The following is a 22,218-nucleotide window of genomic DNA, read 5'->3' as shown; positions in this document are numbered from 1 at the left end:
TGGTGGATGATACAAGTTACGATTTGATACCCAAGGACATTTCTAACTTTAAGAAAACCCACTATCTAAAAATCCAAACTTTTAAAACAAGCTAAGTAGGGTGGCACTTAGACACAAAGACTTCTGAATGGACAAAAGGCTTTACCTGTAGGTTATCTTTTAAATAGCCATCTACTCCTTTATACTTTTTTTTTTTTTTAAAGATTTTATTTATTTACTCACGAGAGACACAGAGAGAGAGGCAAGACAGGGGCAGAGGGAGAAGCAGGCGCCCTGTTGTGGGACTGGATCCCTGGACCCCGGGGTCACACCTTGAGCCACAGGCAGATGCTCAACCACTGAGCCACCCAGGCTCCCTCCTTTATACTTTCTTACCGTGTTTCTGAAAGCTGTCGGTCAATTTCAGGAGTCTATATAATTTATAAAGATGGTGTTTAAAAAGTACTAACTCTGATGACAAAAACTGGAGAGAAATTGGAAAATACAAACATTTTAAATATAAAAATCAGCAACCCCGCGGCCACCAATCTTCCCTAACTCCTCGCAGGCTTTAGAAGCACCCCTGCCCCGAGGCTGCAGTCACCGTGCGGAGCCGGTTCTCAGCCCGGGGTCCGCGGCGCAGGCCCCGCCTCCCAAACCCCGCGGCGGCGGGAGGCGGCTCCGCCCGCAGCAGCTACAGTCCCGCCTCCTGCAGCCAATCAGCGGCTGAGCGGCGTAGGCTCCGGGGACACGCCCTCCTTCCTCCCTTCCTGCTCCACCTCCCCGAACTTTTCAGTTGCAACAGCACAAAGTTCTTGAGGCCTGTGGCCAGCTGCAGCTCCAAGAGGAAAGCTGTCTTCTCCACGAAACCCCCTAAGCACACAGCCGTCGCGTACGGGGCGGGAAGGCGGCCGACTCTCCCGGAACCAGGAGGCCGAGCCCCGCGCGGCACCGCTAGTGCGCGCTCCCGGCCGGCGCGGCCCCTCCCGCCCCCCTCGCCCGCCGCGCGCGCCCCCGGCGGACACGCGCCCGCCCCCTCGGAGGGAGGCGCGCCGGGCGCCATCTTGGAGTCGGGGTCTGGGCCGCGGCGGCCGCGGCTCGCGAAGGAGCCTCTCGCGGCGGCGAAGGGTCCTGGAAGGAGGACAGCGGCCCGCGCGGGCCTGAGGAAGGAGGCTTCTTCGGAGGGCGGCCGGAGCCGCGAAGGTGGAGCCGCGTTGGCGGCCGCCGCGGGACCAGAGCCTCGGATGCGGGCGGAGCGCGGGGGGCCGCGGCGGCGGGAGCGCGAAGCGGGGCTCGCGGGGGGCCTCATGTGAGAGCCGCGGACCCGGCCGCCGCCGCCGCCGCCTTCCCCGGAGCCCGGGGTGGTGTGTGGGGGAAGCCGCCTCCGGCAGCAGGTAACAGCCGAGGGCAGGGCCAGAGCCCCCCGGTGGCGGCGCGGCGCGGCGGGGGCGGGTGCCGGGCGCCCCTTGGGAGCGGCGGGCGGGGCGCGGCGCGGCGCCCAGACCTCGAGCCCGCCTGGGGGCGTTTCCCCGCCGCGCCCGCTTCAAAACATGTCAACAAGGCGTGGTGCGTGTGCGGGCGGGCTCGGGGCCGCGGGCGGGCTCGGGGCCGCGGGCGGGCTCGGGGCCGCGGGCGGGCTCGGGGCCGCGGGCGGGCTCGGGGCCGCGGGCGGGCTCGGGGCCGCGGGCGGGCTCGGGGCCGCGGGCGGGCTCGGGGCCGCGGGCGCCCGGATCTGTTACCGCGGCGGGGATTGTGACAGGCGGCGCTGCCAGGCTCTCCCCGGCGTAGGCTGCGCGCGAGCGGCGTTAAGCTGTCCCAGGCTGCCCAGGGCAGAGCGCGTGACGGCTGTCGGGGAGAGCCCGCCGTGGAGGTGGCGCGCGAGGAGGGGCCGCCGCGGCCCCGCGGCCCAAGTGGAAAACTTGGTCAACTTGGAGGAGCAGCTTCGCGCCTGCCTTAGGCGTAGGGCGGCGTTTCCGGTGGAGCTGCAGGCAGGGAGCAGGAAGCGGCTTAGAGTAAATGATCCGTCCGCGTCTCCAAGCTGAGAGGTTAGATTACCAGTATTTTGTTGCTGATGATACCCAATCCAGTGGCCCAGAGCTTTTCATTATAGAGTTTTTTCCCCCCCTCTTTTGAAATGTTGATAAAGACGCCATCCACTCTGAGTTTTCTGCAAATGACCGCGACACACATTTTCACCACCACACTCTTCCTCCCATCTAGGTCTGAGAATTAATCTCCTCCCACTGTTGTTTTGGTTTGGTTTTTGTATTCCAGCGGAAGAATGCAAATTAAGTTTGATTTTAGGCAAAGCAGAACACAAGTGGAAAGAAGGTGTGATGCCAAAACAGGCTTTTTAGTGCTCAGTACAAGTGGGCTTTTTAAAATTATTATTATTATTAAAGATTTTATTTATTCATGAGAGAGAGAGGCAGAGGGAGAAGCAGGCCCCACGCAGGGAGCCTGACGTGGGACTCGATCTCGGGTCTCCAGGATCAACGCACTGGGCGGGAGGCAGGCGCTTAACCGCTGAGCCACCCAGGGATCCCCCCACAACAAGTGGGCTTTGAAAATGACTACATGGCGCACTTTACTTACAAGTGCGTGATACGATGGTAGACACACAGCTGAGTGTCACCCCCAGGTCTTCTGATGAACAGATTCATTGCTTCTTACAGAGTGTGTGGAAATGTTCAGAGTTAGTTCAGTAACTCCTGTGCTGCTCAAGTAGTCTGTAGTTTTTCCTCATTAGTGGGTTTTTCCCCCTTTTTTTCCTCCTTTGGTGCATCATGGTAATATCAGTCCCTCACCAAATGCTCTTGGGGCCTAGGTTGCATCAATTTTGGGGGGCCTGGAGAAGTTGCAGTTTGAAGTGGAACTGCTGGAGCCCTGAAGAGGCCTAGTTTTGGTATTCTGCAAAGTCCCATTGACATTTATTGTTAAGCTTCCTCCTCTGCACTCCTCCTCTTCAAATGGAAGAGAGGTTTTCACTTTGACTAAAAGTAGAAGATAAATACTACATTTATGTAAATTTTTTGCAGACTGGTGGATGCTCTGCATTGTTTAACTTTCTATACCGCAGCGCTTCATGTGTGGATAGATTTAATAATTTTGGAAGCAATATGAATTTTTGCATGAGTAAATGAGATCATCTTGGAAAAAGTTTATATTTTAAATTTTTATTAGGTGCCTACAGTGTTCTTTTATTTTCATGCATGAATGAGGATAATACAGAGACCTTTTTTTTTTATCAGCATTAGGCCTTGCATTTTTTCCTATTGATAAAAATACTTAATTCTGACACATTACAGTCGTATGACTTACAACAAATTGTAGACTTTTGTTCAGCTATTCATAAGCTAGTAAGTGCTTAAAATATATTTTGGTGATCATATAGTCTTATATCTAGACCAAGAGATACTATTCCTCAGTGTTGCATACATCTTTTTTAACATGTCACCTTTTTTCTTCCCTCAACTTGGAAAGGTATTGGAACATACTTTTTAAAACAGGCTGTAATTGACAAAGGGAAAGTACTTATTGTTGCTATCAGCAAACTCTTAGCAAAGATAATTGTGTAAATAAGGTGTCATTTTATTTTTGTTTATATACCCCTGTATTCTAAAAATGAATCATTACATCTGTAAGTTGAATAATTATAGAGGATTTTCTCCAGAAACCGGCAATCAACATTGTATAAGGATTAGAAATTATAAAGATCTATGAGTAGTTTTAAATAGACAAGGAATTATAAGCCAAATTATGAGTTTGCTGGGTAGCAGACTCTTGTTCTTTGACCCAAATTTTCTATGCTAAAATTAAGTCTTCAGAATAAGATAAAGGCAAAAAATGGGTCATAATGACAGTGTTACTTCAACTTCTAGTGAGACATTATGACTAGAAGTGGTTTTTTTTTTTTACATAAAAGATTATATTGTAGATTATACTACCTTTTCTCTAAACATTAAATGTATTCTCAGATTCACATATAAGTTTTAATCTTCCATAAAACTACCCTCTTGCCATCACTTGTCATTCTATTTACTCTTTCCTTTCCCCTTGCTCATCATTACTTAAACTCACATAGTTGTAGGATCAGTGACGAATGTAGTTCATTCATTGCACATGTGCTAGGATCTTCTGGGCATATTTTAATAGCATGAAGGCCAGGGGCATTTGCCATTGTTTCCTTCCAGCCCTCAATTGTTTTTCACAAGTTTTGCTAGCTGCTGGATAGCATACCCAAAAACCAGAAGAAGGGAGTTAGAGCCACAAGCCATCCTTTTCAAAAGCTGTGACTCCAAATCGAAACCACTATCTTGCCAGAACTGTTCTCTAGAGATAAAAGTGTTGCAGGCCTAAACTAAATAGGGATACTACTAATTGGTCTGCAGTTACCCCTTTTAGTTTAGAGCCTGCAGTACTTATTTTTCCAAACAGCAAATTGAAGCAAGACCTTTTATCTGATTACAGTGTAATTCATTGTCATTAAAAGAAATGCATATAATATTGGCAAAACAAGGTTCTCCTGTAATGCCACCACTTTTATCCCACAATTATATCATTAATATATAATACAGTATAATCCCACTCACTTATTATAGCAATATTAACGTGGTGAATCTACTTCCAGTGTGTTTCTCATACATAAGCATGTGTTCTTGCACTTTCTCACACATAACTTCATTTTTGCATCATACACTTTAATATCTTTAATGCTGGACTGCTTGCCTCTACCTGAGTTAAACATTCTCTATCTCCTTTCAAGCCCTAATACTCTTTAATTCCTCACAAGAACCCTGTGTGTTATTATTCCCACTTTGCGAACTGATGGGTCAAGTAATTTTTCAAGGCCATGTAATCAGTGAGAGGTAGAGCCACAGTTCAAACCCAGGAAGCTTGATTCCAGAGCCCATTCTCTTAAGGATGCTACTATTTTGCAACAAAAAGACTATTTCAAAGAAACATTTGGAATGAAGATAATACATTTACACAGGATAAATATAGCTAGTTCAAAAATACAATTTAGGGTAAACATGCAATAGTAACTGATGTTTTGGAAGAAGAAACTACATTCTGGACCAAACAACGTATGGTAGGGATGAATTTGCTTTTTTTTTTTTTTTTTTTTAAGATTTATTTATTCATGATAGACCTAGAGAGAGAGAGAGAGAGGCAGAGACACAGGCAGAGGGAGAAGCAGGCTCCATGCAGGGAGCCCGACACGGGACTCGATCCCGGGTCTCCAGGTTCACGCCGTGGGCCAAAGGCTGGCGCCAAACCGCTAAGCCACCCAGGGATCCCCTGAATTTGCTTTTTTCAAGCAGAGATTGGGTCTGTCAATAATACATATCACAGACTATTGAGTGTGGAAAGATCTGTTGGCTGCTTAATTCATGTACTTTCTAGAGGTTCTTGGGACTGTGGTCTCTTTGAATTCAAAAACTCAAAAACAGCAGGTATCCGTAGATGACTTTTAAGAAACCTTTGAAAAGTGTCACTGTAGGTTCTTTTTTATATTCCTTTTAGTTGACAGCAGTTTTGAAATACAATTCTTGGTTTAGTTTCAAAATCATAATACTTCCCCTTCCCCCCAGTAGTAGAGTATAAACACAAATGTTTAAAAACACCTGTATAGAATTTGTAAAATAACAGTTGGTCTCCACTGGCATTTTTCATTATATTTTGTTCTGATATTTTTGTTTTTTTTTTTTTTTTTTTTTTTTTTTTTTTGTTCTGATATTTTTGAATTACTGGTCCAGTTCTTCATATTTTTTGTTGTTGTTGTTGTTGTTTGTTTTTTATGATAGTCACAGAGAGAGAGAGAGAGAGGCAGAGGCACAGGCAGAGGGAGAAGCAGGCTCCATGCACCGGGAGCCCGATGTGGGATTCGATCCCGGGTCTCCAGGATCGCGCCCTGGGTCAAAGGCAGGCACCAAACCGCTGCGCCACCCAGGGATCCCTGTGTTTGTGTTTCTATTTATAAACATGTATATATGCATCTCAGTGACAGAATGAGTATTGGATTTATTTTTATTTAAAAGTGAAGTATGAAAAAAAATGATGCATTTCTCTGAATAGGATGAAACGAGGAGGAAGAGATAGTGACCATAATTCATCAGAAGAAGGTACTGCAGAGAAATCTAAGAAACTGAGGACTACAAATGAGCATTCTCAGACTTGTGATTGGGGTAATCTCCTTCAGGACATTATTCTGCAAGTATTTAAGTATTTGCCTCTTCTTGACCGGGCTCATGCTTCACAAGTTTGCCGCAACTGGAACCAGGTATTTCACATGCCTGACTTGTGGAGATGTTTTGAATTTGAACTGAATCAACCAGCTACATCTTACTTGAAAGCTACACATCCGGAGCTGATCAAACAGATTATTAAAAGACATTCAAACCATCTGCAATATGTCAGCTTCAAGGTAATACTTTAAATCCTTCTTTTAAAAAATAAAGCATATCGTGTTTTGGCTTTTTTTGTGCTAAACCAATATGTTTTCTCACGTCTTTAAAATAGTGCCTTTTTAGGGGGTGCCTGGGTGGCTCAGTTGGTTGGGCATCAGCCTTTGGCTCAGGTCATGATCCCATGATCCCATATCAGGCTCCCTGCTCCGTGGGGAGCCTGCTTCTTCCTCTCCCTATGTAGCTCTCCCAGCTCCCGCTCGCTCGCTCTTTCTCTCTTTCTCTCTATCAAATAAAAATAAAATAGTGCCTTTTTAGAGAAAGTTCTTAAAGATTGAGAATTATTACATACATTAGAAGATGTCAGAAATAATTATATTTGAGCTAAATTACTCCACTGAATTGCAATTATTGATAAGTTTTTAAAAGAACAGAAGCAACTAATAAGCATAAAATATTTACCTAAGCTATCAGTCACATTGAATTACTGTAAGTTTAAGGTAAAAGAAATATACAATAATATAAAATGTGGAGATTATGATTGACTAAAACTTAATTGCTATTACTGTTTAATAGGTACTGAATTCTGCTTATTGCTGGCTTTATGACATGGGGTCTTCAAAGAAAAAGGAGACACAGAAATATGTAAAATATCTAGATGAATATATTTTAGAAATAAGAAAAGATATGTGGAAGAATGCCAAAGAGAACTGTTTCTTTTCATTGCCAGAAGGGACATATTAGAATTCATTCAGTGGTGAGAGAAATGAAGTGGGAGTGGCTTTTTGAGCTGTCTAGAATAGTTTAAGGAATCACAGTGGTTTATAGGAGTACAGAGGCTTACAGTATTTTTTTTGAGGATGAATAATGGAATGTAGATGTGTTTACTAAACCTTTTAACATACCTGACAGTTGTTGAAAACTAACACATGGAATATCTGATTACCCATAGGTAGCAGTTATTAATAGGTCAGATTAAACCTAGATAAAGCAATGGTTCTTAACCCACAGTTCTTTGCCAAAACTACTCTTGACTGCTCTCAAGAGTGTTATTCCTTCTTAGATGAAGATTACCTGCTTATTCTTCCATTTGTGTCTGAAGAAGAAGAGAGCTGGTAATGGGAATGGTTGAGTGCATTATGGCCATTTTCCCAGAAAAATGCACAAAGGTACTTAGGCCACTGAGAGTAGATTACTAGGTTAGCAAATAAGAATAGAGGATGCCTATAAGTTGAATTTCAATTTTAATTTTAGAGCATCAGCAAATAACTTTTAGTATAAATATGCCCATTCATTATTTGGGACATAATACTTATTTAAATGGATGTCTTGTATATTATCTGGCAACCCTAACTGAGGGTAAGAGTGAGGGAATGCTGAGGGAAACAAATCCAGGAACTCATCAAGTGTTGTCTATCCTCACATCCCCATGAAGAAACTTCAAGAGCCTTCCTTTGGTTTTAGACATCTTTGAGTTGTCTTAAGAGTATTCTAATGGTAAATCTGAGAAAAAGAGGAGCATAATACTTTCATCTCAAAGGTCTAAAGACCAATTCCATCCAGGGCATTGGCTGGGTCAGTGTTTTAGTCTTCTAGCCATGTGATCCAATTCAGCTGTTTCCAACTTATATAACCCTCACAAAACCATTTGTCCTATAAGTTTAAACATTTTTGTTAGGGATTTTTTATTTCCCTCGGAAATTATTTCTGATTTACAAAAAGAACCATAGCATAAGATTCTCCTGAGTTGTCCTGAGTATATTTGTGTTCAGTTTATCACTAACTAGGCCAAACAGGCTTTTAGTCCATTATGAGTATACATCAGTGGTTCTCAAACTTTATGTGCATCATAAAGACCTGGAGTGCTTGTTGAGACAAAAGTTGCTGTGTCCCACCCCTGGAGTTTCTGATTGTGATGATCTGGGTTGGGCATGAGAATTTGCATTTCTAATTGGTTCCCAGGTGATGTTAATGCTGCTGGTCTAGGGAGCACACATTAGGAACCACTTGTATAGAAATACTTAGCCAAAGGAAAGTATTCTAAACAGCTCTGAAACAGTCCATCAGTTTTACAACCAGCTCTTTAGAACATTTTTGGGTTAAGGTAATGTACATCAGTCTGAAAATTAAAGTAATACTACTTTTAACTGTTCTCTTTTAAGATGCTTTTAGCCCAAGGAACAACTTTCTTTTTGATAGAAGAGCTCCATCTCCTCCTGCAGGAGTTTTTGGCCATATTACTCTTCCCCTAGGAAATGTTTATGCACAAGAGTGTGTGGGAGCAACTACTCATTTGGTTCATATTTTCATTCTTGACTGGTTGGATGTCCTCCTTTTTACTTCACATTCATCTTTCTGTTAATATCATTAATGATGAATCCCAGATTGTGATTAATTTGAACATTCTGAATAGTAATACTCATCCACTTTCTGGTGCCTTGACACCTGTGTACGATAGACACTGTATTTGCATGTAGAATCAGATCCACTACCAAATATATAATTATTTTTCAAAGATTATAAATTCATGTGATCCTCTAGATTGTATATTATATAGTCAGTTTTGAATAAATCAGCTTAAAAACCAAGTCCTTTTAACATTAAGTGTATATTGTATAATAACAAAATTAAGTCTTGACAATTGAACTTAAAACTTTCAGGGAGATTCAGAAAAGGCTGACGTTGTATGTGAGGTTGTATGATTGAAAGAATAAATTGTCTTTGTAACATAATAAACTAATAACTTTCTTTTGTAAAATTAAGATTAAACAGAGTAAATGTAAATACGAGTATATGTATGGCTATGTCATGTGTTCTTTCCTTAGGTGGACAGCAGCAAAGAATCAGCTGAAGCAGCTTGTGATATATTATCACAACTGGTAAATTGCTCTTTAAAAACCCTTGGACTTATTTCAACGGCTCGGCCAAGCTTTATGGATTTACCAAAGGTATCTGCTGGTTTTGTGTTACTGGTGGTTACTGAGAAATTGAATGAAACCTTACCTATTTCTTGTAGTGACAGTGGGAATGTAAGAAAAATAGTATGCGTGATGGAAATCTATTACTATTTAGAATGTTAGGCAATAGGATTTTTAAAAAAGCTTTTCGTTTTTCTGATCACCTTGGGCTTCTTGATGGGAAAAGTTAGAGTGAATGAATTTGCAGAGGGTCCAGCAGGATATACTAAAAGAGCCTAAGTAAAATGGAGAAACAAGCATATTAGAAAAAAGATATATAGCAGCCCCTTCTTTGGACTTTCAGAGCAGATTGGTAAAATTATAATCAAAGAAAAGTAGACAGTGCCAGTAGTGAGAACAGGTATAGCTTACTTATAAAATCTTCTGGTAAATGTGTAAAGATTTATTCTTGAGCAAAGTTAGTGCAGCTTGGATTAATTAATAGATTTTATTTAAAGAAAATTGTTTTTGGTGAAGAATAAACTATTTATATTCATATATATGTTCTAACATAATCCTACATGTAATTAGATGTCTCTAATAACTTGTCTCTTAAAATGGAAAAACAAGTGCACTTTAAAAAATTTATTTATTTCAGGATGCCTGCCTGGGTGGCTCAGCAGTTAAAGCATCTGCCTTCAGTTCAGGGCGTGATCCTGGAGTCCTGGGATCAAGTGCCACATCAGGCTCCCTGCATGGAGCCTGCTTCTCCCTCTGCCTGTGTCTCTGCCTCTCTCTCTCTCTCTCTCTCTTTCTGTCTCATGAATAAATAAAAAAAAAAGCTTAAAAAATACAAAATAAATAAATAAAAATGTATTTCATTTAGAGAGAGAGCATGTGAGATTGGGAAGGAGGGGCTGGGAGAGGAGAGGAGAGGAGAGGAGAGGGAGAGAATCTTAAGCAGACTCCCCACCGAGCTCGAATCCCAATATGGAACTCAATCTCACAACCCCGAGATCATGACCTGAGCCCAAATCAAGAGTCAGAGGACCAACTGACTGAGCCAGCCAGGTGCCCCAAGTATCCCTTTTAAGAAAGCAATTGATAAAGGCTCCTTGAGTATATTAGCTAATACTGGGTAGGTTAGCATCCAATAATTTGAAAGTATTTTTTTCAGAGGAAGCTGCAAACTAAAACATAGATACCCCTTTAACACACCTCATAGTTTAATTTACTAGAATGATTCAGGAAAAAATATTGCTAAATTGAGTGCTATAACCCAGGTGGTAATGGAATTGAGTATCAGTAACAAATCTATCACTAATTGATTACAAAGTCTTAATTGTTTTTGTTTTTGGTTTGGGTTTTGGTTTTTTTTTTTTTTTTTGAGAAAGGAGAAAGTGCAAGCGTGAATGGCTGGGGCTGGGCATGGGGGGGTGGGCAGAGGGAGATGAGAGAGAGAATCCCAATCAGGTCCATGCCTAGCGCTGAGCCTGATAGGGGGCTTGATCTCAAAACTTTAAGATCATGACCTGAGCCAAAACCAAGAGTTGGATGCTCAGCCAGTTGAGCCACCCAGACACCCCTTAACTGATTTTTTTAAAAAAGGTTCTTTGCATACATTTGAGATAAAGTGTTTTTCTCATGTAAGTTAAGGGAGATGGGTAAGATACTCTTTAAACATTTTAAGGTTCTAAGTATGTAAGTCAGAGCACTGTGGCTCTCAACATGCATGAAAATCATGTAAGAAACTTTGAGACTTTGGATTACTTTCCCTATACCAAATTTCCCCCTCCTATGAGCTGTCCAGGAGATTCTGATTAAGTCTGATTTACATAGTATGGTAGCACCTTGTTCAAGCTTCATACAGGAAATATGTTCTGAATTGATTTTCTATGTGCATATTATAGTTAATAGTTTCCATAGTGCATATATATATATATACACACACACACACATATATATGTATATATTATATAGTGTGAAACATACCATATTAAAAGGTGTGCTAAATTTCCTTTTTTCTTATTACTCAGCAGTATCACTATATATGTCTGGTACTAGTACTATACTTATATGTAGTAGTTTTTTCTTTGGGAACTATGGTGCATCTAGTAGGATGCTTCCTTCCTTATTAAATGGGTCTAAGTTGCTTATATTGTCTCCCCACCCTCCCGATTTTGACTCTTGTAGAAGATTGAAATAGGGTGTTGCTCTATGTTGGAAATCCTGGGAAAATTGAAGAGAACATATAAGAAGTGTATTTGATAGAAATCTGAGGGAAATGGAAAAACTCCGTGATGCAGTCATGAATATACTAATAACATGTAACTGTACAAGATAGAATTCAGTTTGACATGAAAATATTAGGAGAAAGATATTAACATTTAAAATAGGTCAAAATTTTGTTAACCAGTTATTTAATTGTAGGGGAAAAGAAAGGGAGTGTGACCACAAAAGTGATGTTTCATTGTACTTTCTTGGCTGTTAGCCTGCCTTCATTCCTTTTAACTGCTGTAGTGAATTTATAAAGCTAAATGGAGTGTGAGATTGGTTATATAGAGGAAAGTGTTGGAGCATATGTTGACCTCTCTTTCTTATTCCTGGATTCTTTGTCTGTTGGTTTTAGCTGATTCCAAGTTACATATTCTGACCATGCTTTTAATCCCTGCTTTCCTGTGGGGGGTTCCTTTAGGTCAGATTCTGTGTCCAATAGATAATTACATATATATATTAAATGGAATAATAATAATTGGTACATTTATGGAAAAATACATTAGAATAAAATGGCTTAAAAATATTGTAGATAATTTAACATGTTTAAAGGAGTTTTAAACTTGAAATTTTATTTAGGTACGATTTTCCTTATTTAAATTTTCTGTGAGTTTTTATATTCCAAATGAGTCTTTCCTAGCTTCTGAGTTGATTTTTATTTCAATTTTTAGTGATTATGCTAATAATTATTACTATTTTAATGGTTATTACTGTCAGACCAAAAAAGAATGCAGTTATAAAACACTGGAGTAGGGTTTCCAGATAAGGTGGTATGAAATATGAGAGCTATTCTCATTCTGGATTCGGTAATTCGTCTTTTTATTTACCAATGATTGTTGTGATTTAGAGATACTCACCCTAAGGCCTGAAATCCCTTCTTTCTCCTACAGGTAAAAAGATTTTCCTCAAAGATAGCAAATAGTCACCTCTCTTTTTTACCATATCCCCAACAACAGAGTGAAAGGATGCTACCCCTAAAACAGTTATGAAATATATCATTAAGGTTCAGCTGAACTATATGTGAATTAAATGAATATACCTCAATTCTCATTTGTGAAAATTGCAGCTGTTTTAATTTTTTTGCTTTTCAGTCTCACTTTATTTCTGCCCTGACGGTAGTGTTTGTAAACTCCAAATCCTTGTCCTCGCTTAAGATAGATGATACCCCAGTAGATGATCCATCCCTCAAAGTACTAGTAGCCAACAACAGCGATACACTCAAGCTGCTGAAAATGAGCAGCTGTCCTCACGTCTCTCCAGCAGGTATGTTTTGCTTTCTGCCAGATAACTTGTTAGTAAAATGTATTGATGTATTTATTAAATTAAAAACTAATGATTAACCTTGCAGATGGGTTAGATTAATATGATTACTTCATCTTTTTTGCATAAACATATTTTTAATGTCATAATAACGTAAATTCTGTAGCATTCCTAGCCTAGACATTTACTTTCAACTTATTTTCTACACTTATTTGGCAACTTGTGTCCAACCTGTGTGAGAAAATGGATAAATTAAAAAAAAAAAAAAAGTATTGTTTGAGGTGCCCCATCTGGTAAGATGGAATTTTCTCTAATTGTAGTTGAGCCAGCAGGGCTGGTTTTGAATCAGAGTGATTTCTTAATTGTTTTTCTTCTCATTGTGTAGTGGGTGGAGAGTTGTGCTGTAGTTGCCACTTTACATTTTGCAAGATAACCCTTTTCCTAAGTTGAATTTTGGAGTTGAGAACCCATTGAATGGGGAATAGCATTGTGAAAGCTCTCTCCAAATTCTCTTGTATAGAATTTTCTAAGCATTACTACATTATTCAGTTTGAGATCATTTAAATTCCAAATGGTTCATATTGTAAAGTGAGTATAAACTGTTCTTGGTATTACTACTCTCTGACGCTTTACTTCTGACACATCCTCTTGCTACTGAAGTTCCTCCCAGGCTGTTATTTGGGTAACCTGTTTTTAAGACACAATGTTAAATCCTTGATCCCTTTACAGAATACTTCCCACCATCTTGCCATAACTAAAGCCTAGCCTTCTGCCAAGAAAATTATTTCCTCTTGGAGATTACTTATTTGTTGTCCATGTGTTGTACATGAAGGGTCTTGGTGTTGGGAATGGTTAGATCTATTGCAATATTTCCCTAACTGCCTCTGTCACTTCTAGATTATTACTGAAAGTGATAATCTAAATAAAATAGAACTTAACAATGGACTTTTGGCAGTTACTTCAATATGACCTTGGTCATAGTTTCTATCTACTGTATAGGTTTGCTGTGAGAGCGAGGTCCACGTTTCATAGCTTTGTATAGTATACAAGGTCCTTTGTATCTTGACCTCCACCTATCTTTTTAATCTTGTTTGCCACTCATTCATGTGTGGCTTTTACTGAGTCCTACATAACTATGGTTCTTTGAACCTGTGCATGTGGTTAGTACACTGTACTTCGTGGAATACCATTTTTCCCTCTACTTCTTAATCTAGCTAACTCCAGGCCAGCCTTCAGAATTCAGCTCAGATGGTCTGATTTTTGTCCTTATTTCCTCCTCCTCTTTGGTTTAAATTTTAGTGTGTTGTTTCCATAGCACTCTGAACATGACTTATAACACTTCAACAAACTATAGGGAGAGCCTTTGGGTCTATGGTTTCTCTGTGAGAATGTGAGTTTGTTTCTCTCTTTATCTTGGTACATCTCCTGTTCATTTACTTTTATTAAATATACACATCAATTCTAATAGTAGGTATAAACTTGGGTGGTTTTACCTAATGGCTTTTGGACCAAGTTGTTCAGGAAGGGAAGGGAAATGAAAGAGAATACTTGCAATACTTTTAAATTTAAGAGTATAACCATAGAGGATTTCAATTTAAAATTTAACATATTTGCATATTTTCTATATATATTTTGCATATTGGGACTCTTCTTTCCCTAAGCTGAAATTAAGGGCTATTTTCTTTCTTTACTGCATTATTTTATCAAACTTTTTTCCCATTTCATATAGTCCTTTATAACTGTGTACTTGGTTGATTTCTAGCACCATTCAACACTAGTGACTTGTTTATCCCTCTTCCTCTGTTCCTCCCCACCCCACCCCATCCATGCTCAGAAGCATGGGCCTTAGTCTCACGACCCTGAGATCGTGACCTGAGCCGAAACCAGAAGTTGGACGCTTAACCGACTGAGCAACCCAGGCGCCCCTGTGCAGTACCCTCTTAAATTGATTTCTTAACTTGCAGCCTGCCCTTTTCTAATGTGATTTCCATGCTACAGGCAGAGTAATCTTTCTAAAATACAAGTCTGATTTTTTTCTCTAGTTTTCTTTAAAACTTTTCACTATGGTTTTTAGATAAGATCCCAACTCCTTACTGGGGCTGACAAAGTCCCATATAATGTAGCCCTTGCCTGTCTGTGGGCTTCATCCATTAAGATGTTACCTTACTTGCATTACTGTCTGTTGAGCTCCGTTCAGTTCTTAGAAGGCTTGTGTTTTCTTCCATGTCTGGGTGTTTGTTCACATAGGAAATACTATTCACTTTTCTTCTCCCTCACCTTTTGCCCTAACGTGGTCCTTCTAATTCTTTTTGTCTCACTGTATTGGTTCTAGGAAACCTTCCTTAATTCCCTTGTTATGACTCTGAGAGCAATTTTGTTTCATTATCTGCTGCCTTCTATTAGGATAAGGATGTCTTGTTTATGTTGTATTTTACCGTCCTAGCACCAGTGCTTGACATTAAAACGTTCATAAAGTATCAGCCAAACTAATCAACATTTAATTACTTAGTATTCTATATTGTTGATAAGCCAACATTTGCCTTATAATTCTTTTTAAAAGGCTGGATACTTTTTTTCTATATTTTTGCTGACTTTAAAAATGAACTGTTTTGGCATAGCAGTTTGCTTCCAAAAATTTCTTCCATAGGACAGATGATTAAGTGGAAGAAGTAGGTCAGAGGGTCCAGATCCTTTTTATGCTTTGTCATTTTTTCTTCTTAATGAATTGTGTGAATTTATAATACCAACAATAATGAATTTCTTTACATGTTGTAGCATATATCAGTGTTTCATTTCTTTTTATTGCCAAATAATATTCCGTTGTATGGATATATACCACGCTTATTTTTCATTTGATGGATAGTTGGGTTGTTTCCACTTTTTGACTATTATGAACAACACTGCTCTGAAAATTGATATATAAGATTTTTTGTGAACATGTGGCTTAATTTATTTTGAGTATATACCTAGGAGTGGAATTGCTGAATCATAGTAACTGTTTAACTGAGTTTGCTATTGCTGCATAACTAACAACTACAAATTCAGCAGGTTAAACCAACACTGAGTAGTGTCACAGTTCTGTAGGTCAGGGCTATAGGCATTGCTCAGCTAGCTTTTCTGCTTAGCCGGAGCAGCTCTGAGTCGGACTTCTTTTCTGCAACTAGCCAGAGAAAACTCAGCTTTCGAAGGACTCATGTGATTCAGTTAGAGCCACTTGGACAATCTTACTGAAACCAACTGTGCTATATAACTTAACATAATTGTGGGAGTGGTATCTTACCACATTTACAGGTTCCAGGGATTAGGTTGTGGAATCTTGGGGACCATTTTTAGAATTATGCCTGCTACAACTGCTTTAATAGTTATCAGATGATATTTCACTTTCTTTTATTTGCATCTTTAGTTACCATTCCCCGTGTATTTGTTTTCTTTTTATATCAGGCTTTATGAGATTGTAAAGAACAGAGATCAATCAGGTTACCTTCGGTAATGAGGTTTATTTCAAAGTATGTAAATACCTTATGGAGAACAGAAACTTTTCAGTGGCTGAATAGTGAAGCACAGATGTCTTTTTTTTTTTTTTTTTTTAGATTTTATTTGTGAGTGGGGGGGGGCAGTGCGGGCAGGGTAGGAGGAGGAGCAGAGGGGAGAGGGACAAGCAGACTCTGCACTGAGCACGGAGCCCAGTGTGGGGCTCGATCCCCACAACCCTGAGATGATGACTTGAACTGAAGCCAAGAGTCGGACACTTAACGGAGCCACCCAAGTGCTCCAGCACAGATGTCTTTTATTCCCTTTTTGGTGACTCTTATACCGGTGATTCAGTTTATCTTTTCATTGATTCTATTGCCTATATTCTTCTTCCACTGCTATTAAGCTTTGGCTTATTGGTGCCTCCCTGTCTTGGCACTTCTCAAGTAGTAGTTAACCACATGAACTTAAGAGTCACTCAGTCTGTGTTTGAATTCCAGCTTTGCTATCTTTAGCTGCATCAACTTCAAAATAGAAATAGTATTTTTTTCTAGATTTTTTTGAGTATTTGTGGGATAACATACTTAGTACCTGACATATCATACTTGTACAATTAATGGTAGATATTATAATGTATGTTTTGTTCCTGTCCTTGTTTCTAAGCACAAGAAAGAAATGGTTTCTTTACATCTTCTCTACATTTATCAAGTAGTATAGGCTATCTGTTTGAGGTAGAATTTTTATACCAGGCCATTTCAGAGATCAGATACTGACTGACCTTTGGTAAGATTTGCTGCTGATAGGGGTTTGCAGCAGTTCTGAAGCATAGTACCCCAAGTATAGGGAACCATTTATGGAACTGCTTTCTGAATATATTAGAATATGTTAGTTATATTATAATTCCCATTAATGTGAATTGGTTATTTTTGACTCCTTTATCTAGTGCTATCTTGGTATTCTTTCCTTAGAAATTTGATAAGTTTATTATACACTATTAACAGTTAAAACTCTTTGTTGCTCACTTGTTAGAAATCTTTTTTAAAAATTTGTCACGTTTTATTTAGTCACATAGGTTCTTTTATATGGCTTTACCTTTTTTTTCTTTTAAATTAGGATTAAGTTTTCAATTTCAAAAAATGTGCTTTGGCCTCTGTAGCAATGATCATATAATTTTTCTTGGCTTAACCTGTAAGTTTGGTGTTAGTAATCATTTTTTTAAAGAATGTGACTGTCCATGCATTACTGGGGCAAACCTTGGTTAATTTAACATAGTTAGCCCTTAAACAACATGAGTTTGAACTTTGTGGGTCCATATACACATGGATTTTTTTCAGTAAATACAGACTTATACTCTATACCTCCTCTCATGATTTTCTTGGTATTTTTTTCTCTAACTTCATTGTGAAAATGTAGCACAGAATATATATAGCATACCAAATCTGTATTGTGTTATCAGTAAGGCATCAGGTCCCTGGTAGTCTATTAAATATTAAATGTTTGAAGAGTCAATTATGTATAGATTTTTAACTGTACAGTCAGTACCCCTAACCCCGATGTTGTTCAAGGGTCAGTTATATTTATTAATTTATTATCTAATTGTTAAATGAGCTTTGTGTCTTTTAAGGTATCAGATTTAGAATTGGTCTCAAATGTTTCTGACTTTCTGCTAGTTTAACCATATAACCAAGTTTTAAATTGTATAGCTTTATGATAGGGAAATATGGTAAACTTTTGTGAGACATGTACCTGATTAAATTTTTTGAACAGATGATGAACTTGTACAAAAATTTGTAAATAATTAGGTTTTTTTCTTTCAAGGTATCCTTTGTGTGGCTGACCAATGTCATGGCTTACGTGAACTGGCTCTGAATTACCACTTGTTAAGTGATGAATTGCTGCTTGCTTTATCTTCTGAAAAACATGTCCGATTAGAACATTTGCGCATTGATGTAGTCAGTGAGAATCCTGGACAGACACACTTCCATACTATTCAGAAAAGCAGCTGGGATGCTTTCATCAGACATTCACCAAAAGTGAACTTAGTGATGTATTTTTTTTTATATGAAGAGGAATTTGATCCATTCTTTCGGTATGAAATACCTGCCACCCATCTTTACTTTGGGAGATCAGTAAGCAAAGACGTGCTTGGCCGTGTGGGAATGACATGCCCGAGACTAGTTGAACTAGTAGTATGTGCTAATGGATTACGGCCACTTGATGAAGAGTTAATTCGCATTGCAGAACGTTGTAAAAATTTGTCAGCTATTGGACTAGGGGAATGTGAAGTCTCATGTAGTGCCTTTGTTGAGTTTGTGAAGATGTGTGGTGGCCGCCTGTCTCAGTTATCTATTATGGAAGAAGTATTAATTCCTGACCAAAAATATAGTTTGGAGCAGATCCACTGGGAAGTATCCAAGCATCTTGGTAGGGTGTGGTTTCCAGACATGATGCCCACTTGGTAAAGACCAAATGATATAGGGCATGGTGAATAATAGCACCTTAATGTTAAGCATAATGTATTATAATAAGAGTTTATTTCCTGTAGTTCTGATGTGATTCTATTTTGTGGCATGGAAATTTGATATCTGCATTGAATATGTAAGGATTGTTTATTGGGAGACCCATGGACCGGTTTCAGTTGGAAAACTTCATTTCTTTCTTTAGCCTAATAGCAATCAAAGCTCGGAAAAAATTTTTAAGTGTGGTTCAGATCTGAAAGTAACCAGTTATGAAGATTAAACATTTTACAGTCTGAAACAAAACCTATATATTATAGTATCTGAGAAGTGAGTACTCTAATAGGTTTTCCAAAATGTTATGTTCTCTATGCATTTTTTTTAAATGTAAACTTGACATTTTAGGGTCTTCAGTTATACATACACCTGTTATAAGGTGTTTAATATAGCTCAGGACAGAGCATTTTGTGAGAAAAATGTAGGATATATCAAATGAGAGAGATTGGTTGAACGTTCTCAAATATGTTACAGATCTATTTAAAGAGGTATGTATAAGTAATTGGATCTCTTAGAAAACTCCAAGTGTCCCAGTGGTTATTATAGAAGGATAATAAAAGAGCCAAGATCAAATTAAAAGAAAAAAACAGGGAGGAAGTGTTTAGCTTTGTATAAACTTTCAGGTTTGCTCTATAATCTGCTAAACCATATAAATTCTCTTCTGTGATTTACTATGTATGTGACTTTGGCATCCTATGTAAAGTCAGGAATGCTTTACCAGTTCTCCTTGGTTTTGTTTATCTTTAAGCTAATTTTGAAATATTATATGGTAATTGAAATGAAAAGCTTATCTATTTAAAAAAAGCCAAATTGACGTAAATAAAGGTAGAATTTTAAAATGTTTATAAAATATTTCCATGAAAGAATATTATTCTCCTGTGAATTTTAGTGATGGCTCATTTTTCCACTTGGAATTAAATAGTTATGTAAGTAGAACTTTCAAAAATCATAAAAGGAGCATCAATGTATAGTTCTGCATAAACAAGTAAACTTAAAAGAGGATATATTTAAGTTCATAATCATATTTTTGAGTAAATATTGCTCAGCGGACTGGAAAATTTTAATAGAAAAATATCTGCAGTTTTGTGATTGTTAATTTGGTTAAAACGCTATTTTATATTATTTAAGTTAGATAACATTTTTATTACTTTCATATGAATAAAGGTAATCCATATATTTCTGTAAAAATACTAAGTTTTGGGCTACATTTAGTTTTCTTAGGTATTACATAAGCTTTGATTCTGAGCACTAGTGCTAGTAGATACTACCTTCCTAAGGGAAATTAGGAGTAATTTTACCCCAATGGACTAATATATTAATGCTTGAAACTTTTAGAAAGCATCTTAGTAATTATGGAAACTAACAGTCTTACAGATCTAATCTATTTTTTAAATAGATTACCTTCCAAAGAATAAAGTAAAAGGTGATTTTCTGCCTAATTTATCTTTTTCAAAAGTCATGGTATTTTCTTCTCCTATAAATGAGAAGAAAAAAGGCTGATCCAGACTTGGAAATAAAAAGCAATTGTTGTAATATTTTCCCTTCTTAGTAAATAGTAAATAGCTTTGCACAAGAAATACCTGTCTTAGTGGATGAAGCCTGTTTTCCTTGAACAACTTTGGAAAATGGATTTGACAGTACATAATCAGTTCTACTAACCAAAGCTTTATTTGGAAATTTCCTTTTTTGTACAAATTGAATTATATAATGCTTGAAATACTTTAAGTCACTTTATAAGCAAAATGCATAGCACTTACTTTGTTTATACTGTAAAGTATATGTTAAATGCTTTTATTAATTTGAGAATAAAGATAGTTACTAATGCTGTTGTATTACTGTAGTTTTTAAAAACTACCCTAATATAGGTGCTTGGTTTTCTAACAAGCATACAGATTTATGGTTTTAGTTTCCAATTTGTATTTAATAAATACAGTGTTTAATTTTAAATAAGTTTATGGTAGAATGACTATTTTGAAGATGTAAGATTAAGCAAATGGAATCTATTCCTGAAGCTCTGATGACTAAAGTGATAGGGAATAAAAACTGACCATGAAATGTAAATGTTTTTCAAATTTTATAAAGAAAATGGTTAAATTAAAAAGAATAGACTCTGCTTTTAAAATAAGAATCTATAAAACAGGAGCACCTGGGTGGCTCAGTGGTTGAGCCTCTGCCTTCAGCTCAGGTGGTGATCCCAGAGTCCTGGGGTCAAGTCCCATATCGGGCTCCCCAGAGGGAGCCCGCTTCTCTGACTCTGCCTATGTCTCTGCTTCTCTTTGTTTCTCATGAATAAATAAATAAAATCTTAGAAAAGAATTACAAAACATTATTTTGAAATAGAATTTTTAAAAGTCCTTGAAACCAAGTGGCCTTTTCATAGAGAAATGTCTTCTATACATCCATACAATCAGAATAGTTTGTTGGGTTTTTTTTTTGTTGTTGTTGTTGTTTTTTGTTTTTTTTTTAAAGATTTACTTACTTTAGAGAGAGCTGGGGGGAGGGGCAGAGGGACAAAGAGTCCTAAGCAGACTCGGTGCTGTGCGCAGAGCCCCACATGGGCTTGACCCACAACTCAATCTCATGACCCTGAGATTACAACCTGAGTATGACACTTAGTGGACTGCACCACCCAGGCATCCCAACCGGAAAGTTCTTAACAGCTTCCAGAAAATAACTTCAATTTCTCTTGGTAATCTGGGCTATTTTAACAATACTATCAGAAAAAACAAAAAACAAAAAACCCAAGTATGACTAAAGATGAAATCAATGTACTGCATTCAAAGAAATTATGGAAAAGCTTAGAATAGATAAATTCGGAGGAGTTTGTGAAGAAGGCTCAGGCCTGAACTAGGGTCCTTTAAGAAGCTGTAAGTAATCTGTACTTCATACATATCTGCGAACAATCTTTGCAAATTCCAGCTTCAGTTTATCTGAGGTTTTGCTGTTATCAAGCTGCCAGAAAAATTTCCCTGCTTCCTGAAACCCAAAATGGACACAAAGCCCTTTATTCTTAAAGTGAACTAAGAGCTTATTATCCTTAAAATAATCAGTCCAGTAAAAGGATATAGTTTTAAGTAGGGGAGGGAAAATGTAGATAGGCAAATTTGAGAGCACAGGAAGCTACTTGGACAATGAAGGGGAAACAAACTTTGGCCAGCCCATTTGCCTTTGGCTGTGAACGGGGAAAAGCAAGCATATGATTTTGGAACACTGTTGTGTAACATACCAACAATTTAAAAAAAAAAATCTTAAAGGAACTGAAGTACCAAAAAATTCATTAAGTACCACCAGACCAAGATTATAAACCTAGATGAAGTTTCCTAAGACTTTTTTCCCCCTGATTTCAAAGGAGCCAGTATCAGGCCTTCCAAATATTTAACGTTTAGTATTTTAACATTTGGACTATATTTCTGTAGG

General features: G+C 38.4%; 1 protein-coding gene across 2 annotated transcripts; it reads left to right on the top strand.

Annotated features, from left to right (window-relative positions):
* Window positions 1-1,232: 1,232 nt before the first annotated feature.
* FBXL3 (F-box and leucine rich repeat protein 3) lies at window positions 1,233-20,623 on the top strand. Of its 2 annotated transcripts, none has more exons than XM_025441059.3 (5): window positions 1,233-1,373; window positions 6,058-6,406; window positions 9,212-9,334; window positions 12,649-12,820; window positions 18,107-20,623. In XM_025441059.3, exons 2-5 carry the CDS (start codon window positions 6,059-6,061, stop codon window positions 18,748-18,750), a joined length of 1,287 nt encoding a protein of 428 aa, XP_025296844.1. In that variant the 5' UTR covers window positions 1,233-1,373; window position 6,058; the 3' UTR covers window positions 18,751-20,623. The 2 variants fall into 2 exon arrangements, with proteins under 2 accessions (XP_025296844.1, XP_025296843.1); XM_025441058.3 differs by lacking the exon at window positions 1,233-1,373 and adding an exon at window positions 1,816-2,024.
* Window positions 20,624-22,218: the final 1,595 nt, after the last annotated feature.

The sequence above is a fragment of the Canis lupus genome, chromosome 22 (assembly GCF_003254725.2).
Source record: "Canis lupus dingo isolate Sandy chromosome 22, ASM325472v2, whole genome shotgun sequence".
Classification (NCBI taxonomy): Eukaryota; Metazoa; Chordata; class Mammalia; order Carnivora; family Canidae; genus Canis; species Canis lupus.
This window is presented reverse-complemented; position numbering and strand designations above follow the sequence as displayed.

Excerpts from the sequence above, each read along its gene's own strand:
- FBXL3 (XM_025441058.3), top strand. The coding sequence starts at position 1,996 with ATGATCCGTCCGCGTCTCCAAGCTGAGAG. Across the intron at positions 2,025-6,057 it reads CCGCGTCTCCAAGCTGAGAG|GATGAAACGAGGAGGAAGAG; the intron begins GTTAGATTACCA and ends TTCTCTGAATAG. Across the intron at positions 9,335-12,648 it reads GCTTTATGGATTTACCAAAG|TCTCACTTTATTTCTGCCCT; the intron begins GTATCTGCTGGT and ends TTTGCTTTTCAG.